General features: G+C 37.5%; 1 protein-coding gene across 7 annotated transcripts in view; it reads right to left on the bottom strand.

Annotated features, from left to right (window-relative positions):
• Positions 1–14,729, bottom strand: part of ARID4B (AT-rich interaction domain 4B) — a 156,671-nt gene that overhangs the window by 23,918 nt on the left and 118,024 nt on the right. For all 7 annotated transcript variants that reach the window (XR_005787325.1, XM_040465020.1, XM_040465024.1 and 4 more), the window contains 2 exons: positions 4,608–4,692; positions 2,720–2,918 (listed from right to left, as the gene is read on the bottom strand). Coding sequence is in view for 6 of the 7 variants with exons in the window: in XM_040465020.1 (XP_040320954.1) it covers positions 2,720–2,918; positions 4,608–4,692 (284 nt within the window). In the remaining variant the exon portion in view is untranslated. The remainder of the gene's footprint in view (positions 1–2,719; positions 2,919–4,607; positions 4,693–14,729) is intronic.

Raw genomic sequence — 14,729 nt, 5'->3', positions numbered from 1 at the left:
TCTCCAAAAAATGGCCCACCCAGATTACCTTAGAGTAAAATTAACTCAAAGTTGACAAGTCCCAACCATGTGCTCAAGATTCCTAATCAGGAGAAGACAGCCAAGGAAAAAGTCCTTCATAGGGAAGAGATCAAAACAATAAAGCAGGAAAAAGCAAACTGAAGTAGCTAACCATGCAAAAGAAGAACAAAAAATTTACAATATCCTTTGGAAAGAGCAAAACCAGAAAGGTTAAGATCTTGTACCCATCTTGAAAGAAGAGAATGGTATGAGAACATGTAGAAAATGAAGAGCTCTTGAAAATTAAAAATATACCAGCTGTCACCAAACATTACGGCAGTAAATTAAATAGTTTTTAAAAGGATAAGAGGATGGGGCACGAGGGTGGCTTATTAGTAGGTTGAGTGTCCAACTTTGGCTTAGGTCATGATCTCACGGTTCGTGAGTTTGAGCCCCACGTCGGGCTCGCTTCTGCCAGCCTGTTAGCATACAGCCTGCTTTGGATCCTCTGTCTCCCTCTCTCTGCCCCTCTGCCACTTGTGCTCTTCCCAAAATAAATATTTTTTAAATAATAAACGAAAGGATCAGAAGACAAAGTTGAGAAAATTTCCAAGAAATCAGAGAAAAAAGACCAAAGAATGAATAACCTCATCCCCAAAACGATAAACATATTAAAATATACTACAGAAAATGCAATACTGATATAATGGTAAGTCAAAAAAATCCAAAACAAAAAACAAGAGAGAACGGTAAAATGCAAAGGAAGAAATAATCAACAAAATAATTCAAGAAAAGCACCTGGAACAAAAAGGCTCAAGTTTCTAGAATGAAAAGAGCCTAGCAAGTACTCAAGACAGTGGATGAAAATATATCCACACAAGGCATAATCACCGTGAAATTTTAGGACATTAGAAACAAAGATTCCAGATTCCAAAGAGAAGCAAAAGCCAAAAAAAAAACAAAAAAAACAAAACAAAACCCAAAACAAAGAACAAAAAACCCCACAAAAAACCTAAGTGATAAAAAACAAGTCACACAGAAAGAATCAGGAATTGTAAGAGCTCTGAACTTCGACCAGAAACAACATCAGAAAAGACAGGTGAGGGGCACCTGGGTGGTTCGGTCAGTTTAGCATCTGACTCCTGATTTGGCTCAGATCATGATCTCACAGTTTGTGAGTTCAAGCCGCACGTTGGGCTGTGCGCTAACAGTGCAGAGCCTGCTTGGGATTCTCTCTCCCCTTCTCTCGGCCCCCTCCCCTGCTCACACACTCTCTCTCTCTCTCTCTTTCTGAAAATAAATAAATAAACAACAAAAAAAAGACAACTGAACAATGCTAATAAAATACTGAAGGAAAACCATTCAACTCAGCTAAACCATGCACAGAATAAAGATATTCTCAGATGCACACAATCTCTAAAAATTTGCTTTCCTTCTCACTCACTTGTTCTTAAACAGTTACTAGAGAATATGCTCCACCACAATGAGAGTATGCCGAGGGTAAAACAGACATGAGATGCCAGAACAAAGGAATTCCAAGGGCTCCTCTGAAGAGTGATCCCTAGAATAGGATCTCCCCAGGAAGCTATCTGTGTACCAGATGCAGAAGGAAACCAGTCCTACACAGTGTCCTTTCCAAAGAAATAGCAAGGAGCACCATCACTAAGATGCCTGCTGCCACCGCACTGTCTGAACGCGTTTAAATAGATTTAGCTTGTTTGAACAATGTGTTGATAAAACTCCAGCTCTCCCCTCTATGTCTCGTAAGGTGTTACTGGGATCAGTGGACTACATCATTGTACCCAGGAGAAATGCTTTGCTCTGACCTGCACCTGAAAGCTAGAAGTTCGTTTGGTAAAGCCTAGAATCAGAAAACACAGAGCGGCTCACTACCGCCACGCTCCTGTTCGTCCTGGCTGTGGTGAGCCCCGATGTTTCCCAGAACTCCCTTCTGACCCTGCCCTACCGACTTCCCTGAGAGATGCTTCTGCGAATTCTCGGAGCAGCTGAATATGAAACCAGAATATGACCTACAGACTCCGTTCACGAAACATTCTCAGGGAGCCTTCACAGCAAGGCTTGTGCTGGCTACTCCGTGTTTTAAAAATTCATCTGCTGTTTGGGAATATGTATTTATGTTTAATATATGCATATATGTTTATTCAAAAGAAAAGTTAAGGAATGATCACACTAAAATCAGGATATTAATTACTTCTGGGGCAGAAATGCAAAATTCTTTTAAATAAATGTTTTTTGTTCACCACTATGGTAGACACACCAACATTCATATTGTATTATTTAGTTATAGGTCATTCTGCCTCAAATATTAATAGGCAATAATGCTATCATAAAAGAGGATCATAATAGAAGCAATCAAGATAAACAAAATTTGGTATTCTTAACAAAAAATTCAGTGTAATTTTATAGTCTAAAATTACCTAACACAAACCATGTTTTATGTGGCAACAGAAAGGACAATACCTGAGGAAAAAAACACAGTACTATAGGGTAAATAATAAATTGTAACTAAAATTTAAGGATGCCTTTAGATCTACTAATAACAGAAGTACTTCCAAGCCTCAATCAATGGCTGATTTTATTTCAAGCAATAACAGGCAACAAAATTCTGGTCCAATTAAAAAACGGTACATTGCCTTTACAGAATTTGATTCGTAACAAAACAGAGAGTTGCAAGCAACAGGGTATTTGTTAGGTTTACCTTGAAGTCCATTGAGGATAGAAGTAATTTCTATGGATTTAATGTGAGCTGTATCAGAGTTTTTGGCATCAGTAAGATCCAGTTTAGATACCATTTCAGGAGATGGATTTGTCTGAAAAGGTGGTTTTGACAAGCGCCGAAGTTTACAGTTTTTAGGAGAGTATTTTTCATCTCTGTCTTTTTCTTTGTCTAATTTATTCTAGGTTAAGAAAAACAGTATGCCATGTTAGCCATAGTTTATCATGAAGTATTTACTGTAACAATGCTAATACTCATTTTAAACTCAAAGTTGTATCACATATTAAATAATATGAAAAGAAAGAATATAAGAAGCTCCTCTAAACAGCCAGAGGTGTTTTTTTTTTTCCCAAAGGTACTGCAGGATGAGCAAAAAGTTTTTGTCTAATATTTACATTTTAATTGTGGAAGTAAACCAGAGATCCTATGAACAATTCAGACTAAAACCTCATACTGCTAATAACTGGTGTTACAAATTCTTCAAAATTAAATCACAACAGGCTCAAATATTCATAAAAAATTTTTCAACCCGGTAGTTTTAAAACTTGTAACATTTTCAATATAAAATGTGGGCTGGGAGCGACAAAATTCCTAACATCTTCATTTAGTTGACAACTGGGAATAATAACTCTACAAATGATCTGTTGTGAAGTTAACTTGGAAGAAACCTACCTGTTCATTGATAAAATAACATTTCTGGAAAAAATGAGAAATTTTCTCCAATTGACTGTTTACAAATAAGAGGAGCAGAGGCTAACTAAAATATTTCCTGGAAACTATTTTTTAAATCTGGTCTTAAAATAATTTATAGAAAAAAAATCACATTTAGACAAGCTTCCTGAAGGACGATGTAGAGCATGATGGTGTAGCAGACAACTCTGAAATCCTGTTATACAGGTCTGACTATAGAATCTGTGGCTATTTCCACACTTCTCCCAAATACAGTACATGACTATCACCATTCTGGATGCACAGAAGAGAATTCATTGCATATTATAGATGCTTTGGGGTAATGGTTCTCCAAGGGTGGTCCCTGGACCAGCACCCTGAGTTGCAGCTACTGGGTTGCCATATCAAAACTTGAGAACCAGACCCAATTTTACAGTGAGAAAAGAGTAACTATGTTGGGGGAAAACTTGCACTATTTGGGGCCAGTAGCAGGAAAGTAACAGTTCTTCACTGTGAATATGAAGACTGAATTTCAGAAGAACTACTAAGCACCTCAACTATATGTTACCTAATGAATGGTCAACTTTCTAATAAAACACTTAAAAGATTTAGTCTTAGAATATATAAGAGTAAATCTATCATACATAAGAGTAACAGTAATTTCCATACAAGTTCATTAATAGAGTCCCCATGGTTCATCTACAGTATGGCTCATAGAGTCCTATGAACACATCCTAAGCTACTGCTAATACAGTCAGCTAAAGATGAAGAGAAAAAGAGAAGGTACAGATCGGCTCTCGTCTGCCTTCAGATACCTTCTTTTCTTCCTCTCAATAGTTTACAGCCCTCACACTAAGCCAGGCTCCCAGCCATACTATTTTATGGCTCCTAGCTGGAGATGAGAGGGGCAAAAAGGGACTGAAATAAGTGAAATCTGGCTGGGTGGCCTTACATGATGTCGGAACTACAAAAGCCTCAGAGATCATTTTTCCAAATGCCTTTTCCAAAGTATCATTTCCAAAATACCTTCCCATAAGGTGACAATATCGATTGTACCCAAATCTAGCACTTGATAAATTCGCTGTTTTAAGAGAGTATTTTCATTTCTACTAACACTGATGGCATCATTTTGGAGGAAAATTTCTGCAATTAACACCTATCATGCAGGAAAAAAAGTTCTTTTAGCAAAGTAAGCACTTACCTTTATTTTCTTCCGATGTTTTATCTTTGGCACATTTTTATCAGCAGGTCTTACTATTTTATCTGCTTTAATCCACTCATCATATCTAAAATGAAAGGAAATTAATATAAATATGCAAAACATCACAGAACTATGCCATATTAAAGAAAAATTCATAAACAGAATCGTAACATTTTAGAACAGGGAAGGACCTTGGAGACCATTTAGCTCAACTTCCTGGTTCAATGAATAAAGCTACCAAGGCCCCAAAAGAGAGATCAAGTGATTTGCCCAAGGACAGAATGTCAGCTTCTGGCTGAGCCAAGACCAGAAAGACCTCCTGAGGTCTAAACTGGCACTCCTGAGTCTGCTACACCAAAGAGAAACCAAACTTGTCTGTAAAGAAACCACAATACTTTCTGTCTTTTTGTTTTGTTTTTAAGCAGCCAGTAGACAGGTTTGTTTTGGGGTTTTCTTCTAGACACATCAGGAAGCTAAGTAATATGCTCTAGTTTTAAATGGCATCATGTGATAGAAGAGCATAATATTATAACTTCCAGACAATGCAAAATCACCTACAAAAAACCAAAAAAACAAAAAAAACCTTCTCATGAAACACTAGGAAAGTATTACTTGGCCAAGTTTTTCAGTATTCTGAGATGCTTCCTACATGGACAGGCAGCTAAGAGTCAACAGCGCCGATGGCCTGTCCACTCAATGTTGACAGCCTGTGTTAGTTTCACAGGGTGCAACTTACTACTGACTGCAATAAAGCTATTTCTTTAAGACAAAAAAGAACAGCAGTTTATTTTTGTAAAAACTCCGCTAGAAAGAAGAAATATTAAAAACAAATTAACTTCTTTTTATGTTTAAAAAGAAGAAATGGAAAATGGAAAACTCACTGACTTTTTTAACTCCAGAACATGAACTGAAAATGAGCTTTTAAATTAAAATGTCCTCATTATTAGAGGCACTAAATGAAGTAATAAAGGCCCTAAGTCAGGAAGTAAATGACTTGGGTCATTATCTGACGAATAAATTATATTCTTGCTCTAAAGTAGGCCTGGAAAGTATGCCTACAGCCACTCCCAGGCAAAGTGACACTGGCTGGTGCAGCTGAGGGTACAATCCCACACAAGGGATTATGTCTGTATCTGCTGGAAGCTGTTGAGGGCCATAATAATTACAGAGAATAAGGAAGAACACAATGAGTTCTAGAAAAGTCTTTACATAATCCCTGCTGGCTAGTTATGTGGCCCTTGCCAAGCCACTCTCAACATCAGACCTCGTGTAATCTGTATCAAATAAGACTGTATTAAAAAAATTAAGTAAGCTGCATATCATATAGTTTTTGAGAATCAAATACTTTGAATCAAGTACTTTGAAAATTTTTTAAACAAATATTATTATTCTACTTAACACACTCCTTTTGGTATTTATACTGGCACAGTAGCACCTACCTAAATATTTACAGTACTTTTAACTTGCCCAGGAATACTGAAAACTGCATTATGCTTGAGATGAAAGCAATTTAGTTCCTACCAAAATTGGACTGAAGGTGGAAAATGAACAGAAAATATCTCTGCCCTCAGCAAAGTTGAATATAAATTCCCAGAAGTTGCTCTGATTTGGATATAGTTATGGAAGTCATTGCTGTGGACTTTGTTTAAAAGAAAACAAAACAAGCTTCCTGTCTTCTTATAACTAAAGGTAGTTCATGATGGTTCTACATAACACCACATGAGCTAAACAAAGATATTGCAGTTTTTAGCTTTCTTAATTGAAGACATCTGTTATGTAGTTAGTTGTACAGTATCAGACATTTTTTACTACCAGTAAAAACACTACTCTATTCAACTTGGGTTTCTGACATGAATTATATTTCAAATTAGAGCAAAACAGTAGCTTTCAACTTAGGATCACCACCATGAGATATTGTATATTTGCATACGTTACATGGAGCACCAAATACATCAAATAAGCAAAAAAAAAAAAAAAAAAAAAAAAAAAAAGTTATTGTCTCCATAGTTGAAATGTTCACTGTGATAGAGGAAGACTTCTTTATGACTCAGAGACGATGGATGTTACTTAAATTCTCTTAGGAACAGGGTAGGAGAAACATATACATAAATAAAACAATGGCTACCCCCTTGGTACAGGCTGATGCCCACTGTGTAAGCTCAGTTTACAGATGCTATCTGGTAAATCATTTTCTCCTCCACCCAATTACAAAGTAAGGATGCTATAAGAAGACTGGCTATCAGAAGAACTTAAAGTAGCGAGTTTGGATGGGGAAAGACTGTTGGACCAAGCAGAAAACAAAAAAAGAAAATTCTGGAATTATATGAAACAATCTACACACACTTCTAAAATATCTGAACCGCAGTATTTAAACACTATGGTCTCACTATTTTGGATGACAATTTTCGTTTTAAGATAATGAATATTCTGTATGGCTTTGAGAGATGCCTTGGAAAATTCTTTAGATACACTTCCTATTGAAGTAATTCCATGGTAACTTATAGTCCTATAAGTATTAGCTAATATCATTTCTCCATTATTTGCCTCTTTCTGTTCTACTTTCTCAGTGCTTTTTGTCTGCTCAGGCATTCCCCCCATTCTGATACTATTCTTGTAGACTTTTTTTCTTTCCTGCACCAGATTTATTCTCCATTTTCATAAAATGTAGTGACACAATATTATTATTGCTATTATAATTAATAGCCTCTGGAACTAGATCGTGCCTTAAAAACCAATGAATTTATTTCACAGATTCAGAAAATTCTGACCATGGAGGAAAATGGGACTTTGCAAACAATAGGCTTGCAAGAAAAGCACTCGGTAGGGAGTTAGAGAAAAATGGCAAAGGGACAGCCTCTTAAAACACTCTGGTCAATACCAGAATGATTGAGGGCACACCAGGTCCCATTCAGAGAAAGCACAGAGAAGAGTAACAGACCAGCATTAGGAAAAGCCGCATTAGGGGATTTTGGTTAAGGGAGTGCTTTCAAATTCCAAAGCCCATACCAAATGGAAGCTGAGACTGCAGACATAAACATTAACCCAGACCAATCCTTCAAAACTTCATGACGCTCTAAATAGCACTTTAGTTGCTTGATTAATCGTACAAGGGAAAAAAATATCAGCGAATAAACTGATCATTGTATTTTAAAAGTAAGAAATGTTCCTTCCCTTTACATAATCACTCAGAATATCATCCAAGTGTTCCATTTCCTATACAGAGGACTTTCAAAGAACAGGAAGGAGAGACACATAAAGTCACGTGGGAGAAAAAACAAAAACTGGTGCCGGAAAAAAAAAAAAAAAAAAACAACAACAACAACAAAAAAACCCCACAACACTTCCTATAGACACTAACTTATGTAAGGAAGAGGCCAACTCAACTTTTATTTTAACTAGTGCCAGTTAATTTATTTTTATTTATTTTTTTCTTAGTTTTTCTTTTTTTTTTAATGTTTATTTATTCTTGAGAGAGACAGAGCATGAGCAGAGGAGAAGCAGAGAGGGAGGGAGACACAGAATCTGAAGCGGGCTCCAGGGTCTGAGCGTCAGCACAGAGCCTGATGCGGGGCTCAAGGTCACTAATGGCAAGACCATGACTTGAGCCCAAGTCAGATGCTTAACCAACGAAGCTACCCAGGTGCCCCGTGTGCCAGTTAATTTAAATAAAGAGGTAATATTAGTGGGTCAAGAGTCTGATTCCCTATCAAATACCAAGAATAAAGACTTGAATGAAGAGCATTTAGTTCAGAACTACAAGAAGTTGATGCTGTTTATTCTATGTAAACTTTGACTTTTAATACAGTATATTAAAAAGAGACTCCACGTGTGCTCTAAGTAGCACAGAAGGAATCAAGAGCACATATTTTGATGGGATCTCTCCACTAGTAGGAAGAACACTACTTAACACATATCTAGGGTAACAGGTCTTCAGAGAAACCACTTTCTATCATTAAATACCTAGACTTCTCTTCAAGGCTGGTAGGACTGTAGCCATCAGCTACCACATTTAGTAACAACGTAGTTTGAGAACCAGGAGAGAAAGAAGGCAAAGCACTGGGCCTACGAACAAAATGACTTGCACCTTTGATCCAAACAACAGAGTCCTAAGAGAATGTCAAGAAAACCAATGGTCTGCATTATTGATATAAACTGTGCTGCCTTTAATTAGACGTTACCTTTAGAAATTAGGATCACAAGATAGTAATGGAGCTCTCTGTGACAGAAGGAAATAGAGTTTGGCATGGCACAAAGAAAAGAGGATTAGCGAATTCTTCCCTTTAAAAGCAAATACTGAGAAACTAAGAAAAACAAATACTGAAACAAATATTAAAATGTTGAATTAAAAAAATACTGAATTAGAAAATAAAGTCTGTCAGTAATTAGACCATACTTTTTCAATTATCAATAAATCACTGTAATTACTGTATGGAACCTACACAGGTATCTCATCTCGTATTTAACTAGAGTATTAAGGAAAATATTTTCAAAACACACGCATGGCGTACCTGAGGACATTTCTATTGAGACCATCGAATATTCAACTAATGGAACGAACATGAAAGGAGAGATGCACGAGCAACTCCTTTAACTTCTAAAGGTCTGCTCCCTGCTCTGTACAAAATGATGGAGCTGGACCAGATGACCCCGGAAGCAGAAAGTAAGATGAACCGCCAAGACTGAAAGTACGCTCGGGGACTTATTCGTTTGATAAAGACTTCCTGGGGAGCTACGCACTGGGCATTCGGGAATGGTGTAGTACAGCTTCTTCCCACAAGGAGCTGACAGCGAAACAGAGAACACAACCCTAAGCGGTAATGACACAAGTACCAATACAAACCTTCGGAAAGAAGCCACACAGGTATTTGAATTTTTAAAATGTGTTGAATTAAAATATTCACACAAAGCTAGAAGGAACCATTCAGAGACCATAACATACTTGCTCTCACCAGAGAAACACAGCTTTCTGATTTTTGTTTGGATGTGTTGGCAAATCATCTAAGAAATCACTTAGCAATAATAAAAATGGAAAAGAACATTAATCAACCAGATGTAAGAAAACCAAAATGGTTACTGTTGCCCACAGCAATTTAGATTTGGGTTCTTCTTAACCCCAACCAAACCACTTTCAAAGAAATATTATCAGTGTGTATTAACATGTACCCCAAAAGACATAACCTTAGAGATTAAAAAAAATAATTACATGCATAATAAAGGTATTTTAAAAATAATTTCACAAGCAAAACCAAACTGCCATAATATTTAAAAGCTCACTATATGAAAGATATATACAGATTATAAAAAAGAGAAAATCTAAAACCCGACCATTAATTTATGTAAAATATTAAAGTCATCTGTATTTTGTTTTCTGTAATGAATAGACTCATTTAATAATTGCTGAATAATATGCATTTTATATCTTGCCTATCTTTATACAAAAAGGTAATCCATGTCATACAACAAACTCAGGTCTCAAAAACCTTACATCTAAAGTGGAAATTTAGGCAATCTTAGCAAGGAAAGAAAATTTTCCCTCTTAATGGTTAGAGTAAAAAAAATTACAGAAAAAAGTAAGTATGACACTGTAATAGGAAAAAAGACCAAATCATATGAAAAACAGCAATAGTTATTGATCATGAACTTTATAAGCCACTGTATCGATATTTACCTACTTTATGAATTTTCTATAATAATCTGAATTTACACATATATTTTTAATCTGAGAGAATATATAAATCAAAATTTATGAAAGACTCACTGAACGCAATTTAATGCTTTCTGTCATGTACTTTAAGATATGACAAAACAAAAATAAAAGCATTATCTTATTGAAAAAATAAAATTCTAAGCATGCTATTAACATTTCATATTTCCACATCATGTAACACTTCATGTTAAATCCACATCAAAGACACAGGAATGGTGTTCATCATAATAAAGAACAGAATGACAATAACTTGAATATTATAGCATAATCATATTTAATATTTGACACAAACAGCCTAAGTGCATGGCATAGAAATTATATCGATTGGTTTTTCCTAAAGAGTTTAAGTCTGTAAAATGAAAAAAGGTATAGGTCCTTAGGCAGAGGGAATATGTAATGTTAAGAACACATCACAGAATACTCTATCAGGCTTATAGAGATCACTACAAATGGTTAACAACTGTAGCACTTACTGTATTTTGTGGCGCAGATACTGACTTTTAAAAGTACCTTAAAAATTTACTTTATTAACATTTGATCAATTTAGAGGATTAGGATTTATGTACAGTTAGAAAAATATACCAATGTACCTACCAATCTACAAAACCACCAAATGAACAGGTCCACATTTACCTTTTACCTTAAACATAACTGCCAATCTACAAAAAAATGAATGGAACAAGTCCAACTTAGTGAACATTCTAAGTTCAACATACAAAGAAAGAAAGCCCACCTGAGTGCAAAATATCCAAGTTACTAATCTTTTTTCATGAAGGAACTATTTATTTTCACTCGCACTGAGAAACGAGAGTCAACTCAAAAGTCTTATTTTTAAAGTATCAACTATTTTTATGTTCATTTCATTCCCTGCTTTTAAACTTTATTTTAATTTTCTCTGCATGTATGACTGTCTGATACAAATCATTTGCATACTGCATAAGAATTTTTCACGTGAGTGGTAACACAGCCCTTTGACTGCCATGGTACTTTTTAATTTGAATATGCTTTACATCATAAACGTAAATTGAATAAGCTGGGGGACTGTGACAGGGGGTTAGGGAAGTGAGAGTTCGGAAAAGATGACAATGAGGGATCAAGAAATAAAGAATGGGACACAGGAGGAAGAACATGCGAAGGGAATTGGAAGGCCTGGTTAAAAAGACAGAGGTAGGGTGTCTGACTCCTGATCTCGGCTCAGGTCATTATCTCATGGTTCCGGAGTTTGAGCCCCTCAGCAGGCTCTGCGCTGACAGCATGGAGCCTGCTTGGGAGTCTGTCTGTCTGTCTGCCTCTCTCTCTCCCTCCCTCCCTCCCTCCCTCTCTCTCCCTGCCCTTCCCCCATGCACACACACACACACACACACACACACACACACACACACACTCTCAAAATAAATAAACTCAAAAACAAAACAAAACAAAAACAAAAATGGAGCAATGTCCCCTCCCAGCCTTCATTAACTTTCACACTATAGCAATAAAGCAGACAATTTCCAAGACGGTTTTGCTTTCCTTTCTATCATTACCAGAATAATTACTTTAAAGCACAGGAATAGAACAACTCTGTACTCTTTTATCAACATTCCTAAGTCCATTGGCATACACAATGAAAGTATGGTAGGGATCAGATGACATGAAAGTAAAAGAAGAAAAAGAAGTAAGGACATAAAATACTCTGAAGGTGGAAGGAATATGAATATGGAAGAAATTAATCTGAAGTGACATAAAAATTCTTAAAGGGACAAAAGACGACAGAGTAGAAGGAAAGTCACATCAGGAGTATTTCCCATCAGATTCACTTTAGTCTCACTCTCAACCCCATTTCGGCTGCTAATTAGGAGATGGGCTCTTCATATGACAAAAATCATAAAAAAAGGACTATCATACATACTTTTATAAAAATTAAAATGGATTAAAAACTAAAGTATTAGAACTAAAAGTATAGGGGCACCTGAATAGCTCATTTGGTTAAGCATCTGACTTCAGCTCAGGTCATGATCTCACGGTTCGTGGGTTCCAGCCCCACACGGGGCCCCGTGCTGTCAGCACAGCCTGCTTCGGATCCTGTCCCCCTCTCTCCCGGGGGGGGGGGGGGGGGGGGGCGCCCCGCGCGGGCGGGGGTAGCTTCTCAAATCAAAAAACGTTAAAAAAAAAAAAAAAGAACTAAAAGTATAAAATTCTTAAAAAAAAAACACAGGGCAATTTTCACACCACCAGATTTGGTGATGTTTTCTAGGATACACCACCGAAAGCATGGGCAACAAAGAAAAAACGGGTGAATAAGGACTTTACCAAAATTTAAAACTTTTGTATATCAAAAGACAGTATCAAGAGAGTGAAAAGCGAATTCTGTGGGTTCACAGAAGGGGAGAAAATATCTGCAAGCCATGTATCTGAGAAAGGATTAATATACAGAACATATGAAGAATTCCTACAACTCAACAATAACAACAATTCAAAAATGAGCAAAGGGCTTAAACAGACATTTCCCCAAAGACATACAAATAGCCAATAAGTATGCATCACTGGTCATTCTAAACATGCAAATCAAAACCAAATGAGGGGCGCCTGGGTGGCTCAGTCGGTTAAGCGTCCGACTTCGGCTCAGGTCAGAATCTCACAGTCTGTGAGTTTGGGCCCCGAGTTGGACTCTGTGCTGACAGCTCAGAACCTGGAGCCTGTTTGAGATTCTGTGTCTCCCCCTCTCCCTGCCCCTTCCCCGCTCATGCCCTCTGTCTCTGTTTCTGAAAAATGAATGAACCTTTCAAAAAAAAAAAATTGAAAAAAAAAATGAGATACTAAGTTAGCTAATAATAACCATTTTTTTAGCAACAGAAAATAACAAATGTTGGTGATGATTTGGAGAAACCAGAACCCTAATACAATTCTGCTAAGAATGTAACATGGTGTAGCCTCTGTGGAAAACAGCTTGACAGTGCCTCAGGACGTTAAACAAAGAGTTCCCACACATAAAAGCATTGAGAGGCTCCAGTGAGGGAGCCAGGCCACATCTGTCCAAATCCCCCATTTGTGTCTGTATTCTGTAAGTATTTTTGTAGACTAGTTCCTTTGATCTGGATTTTAACTCCTGCTGTACTTCTATTTTGTTGCCAGGAGGTCCAATTTAGTTCAAGATTTATTTGCTACTTACAGGCATGTACTTTTCTAGAAGTGGTAAGGGATATTAATGGAATGAATATGGAATTGGGATTACTTTTCACGTTTTAAAAATTAAATGCTCTTTTGTAGTGGGAAGTAATGTGGTCCTGAGGTCCCCACAGTCCTAAGTGGAAGCTATATTCCAGAAGGTCAAAATTATTTGGCTCCGAGAAATAATTTAGAAAAATGCAGTTATCAGAAAAGTGATTCAAATTAGGGCTGGAAAAATAGAGATAGAACGTAAACAAGTTAAAATGGGTATCAAAGGATAAAAGGGCACAATTATAAGGAAGAAAACACACAAAGACAAGAAGAGACAAAAGAGGATGACTGAGGAATGGCAGAAAAGGAAAATAAACAAGAAAAACAGTTGCTGATGTAGCAGCTGGAACACAAGTTAACACTGTCACGGAAGGAGCGATCAGCAGGGTCAGATGCCACTGTTGAGGCAAGCAGCAAGAAGTCAAGAAATAAGGATGGAATTCAGTCAGATGGGGGTCACTGGTGACAGTTTTGGAGGTGTGACGGGGCAAAGCCTTACTGGAGTGGGCTTACACAAAACAACACGAGAGGAGTCGGCTGCTCAAATAATCTTGCTGGATAGAAATACAGCAGAGAAATGGCACAGCAGGAAAAGCAGGGGGAAGGTCAAGTGAGCTTTGAGACGGGAGAAATCCCTGCAGGTCCAGACAACAATGAGTTAGAACAGAGCTAGAAGCTGATGACAGAGAGGGGGAAGAAAGGGAGAATTTCTGGGGCCCCGGCTCTGATTTAGGCAACAAGGCACGGCACTCAGAAGACCGGCTTTAGACAGCGGCGCGCCCGATCACCGATGACTAACGACCGGGCGCAGAGCGTGGCAAGGGAGGCGGGTAAGAAGGTGGAAGTCTGCAGAAATTCTCTCATTCCAGTTTTTCAGTGAGGTTAACGAAGCAGGGATGGGGAAGAGATCCTGGGTATCTGAGGAGATAAGAAACAGTATGAAATCGTCTTCAGAGAAAGTGAGAGAGGGGATGGAAGGGGGGCACATCTTGGCCACTTAAGGTTCACAGTCACGAATTTCAAGTAAGTCATTTTGCTTTCTCCAGCCAGGGTGAGCCACAGGTGCAGGCCAGGAGCACGAGTGTGAGATTTAATCGGTGTTCTAGTGGTTCTGTCGAGCAAGGATTACAAAGCAACACAAGAGCAACAGAAGAGCGTGGGGGTCAAAAGAAATGAGTCTAAGGGGTGACTGAAGGTAAGGAAGCCAAGGGGAG

The sequence above is a fragment of the Herpailurus yagouaroundi genome, unplaced genomic scaffold (genome assembly GCF_014898765.1).
Source record: "Herpailurus yagouaroundi ecotype Mexico unplaced genomic scaffold, PumYag 530, whole genome shotgun sequence".
Lineage (NCBI taxonomy): Eukaryota > Metazoa > Chordata > Mammalia > Carnivora > Felidae > Herpailurus > Herpailurus yagouaroundi.
Note: the sequence above shows the minus strand (reverse complement) of the source record. Positions and strands in the feature narration are given on the sequence as shown.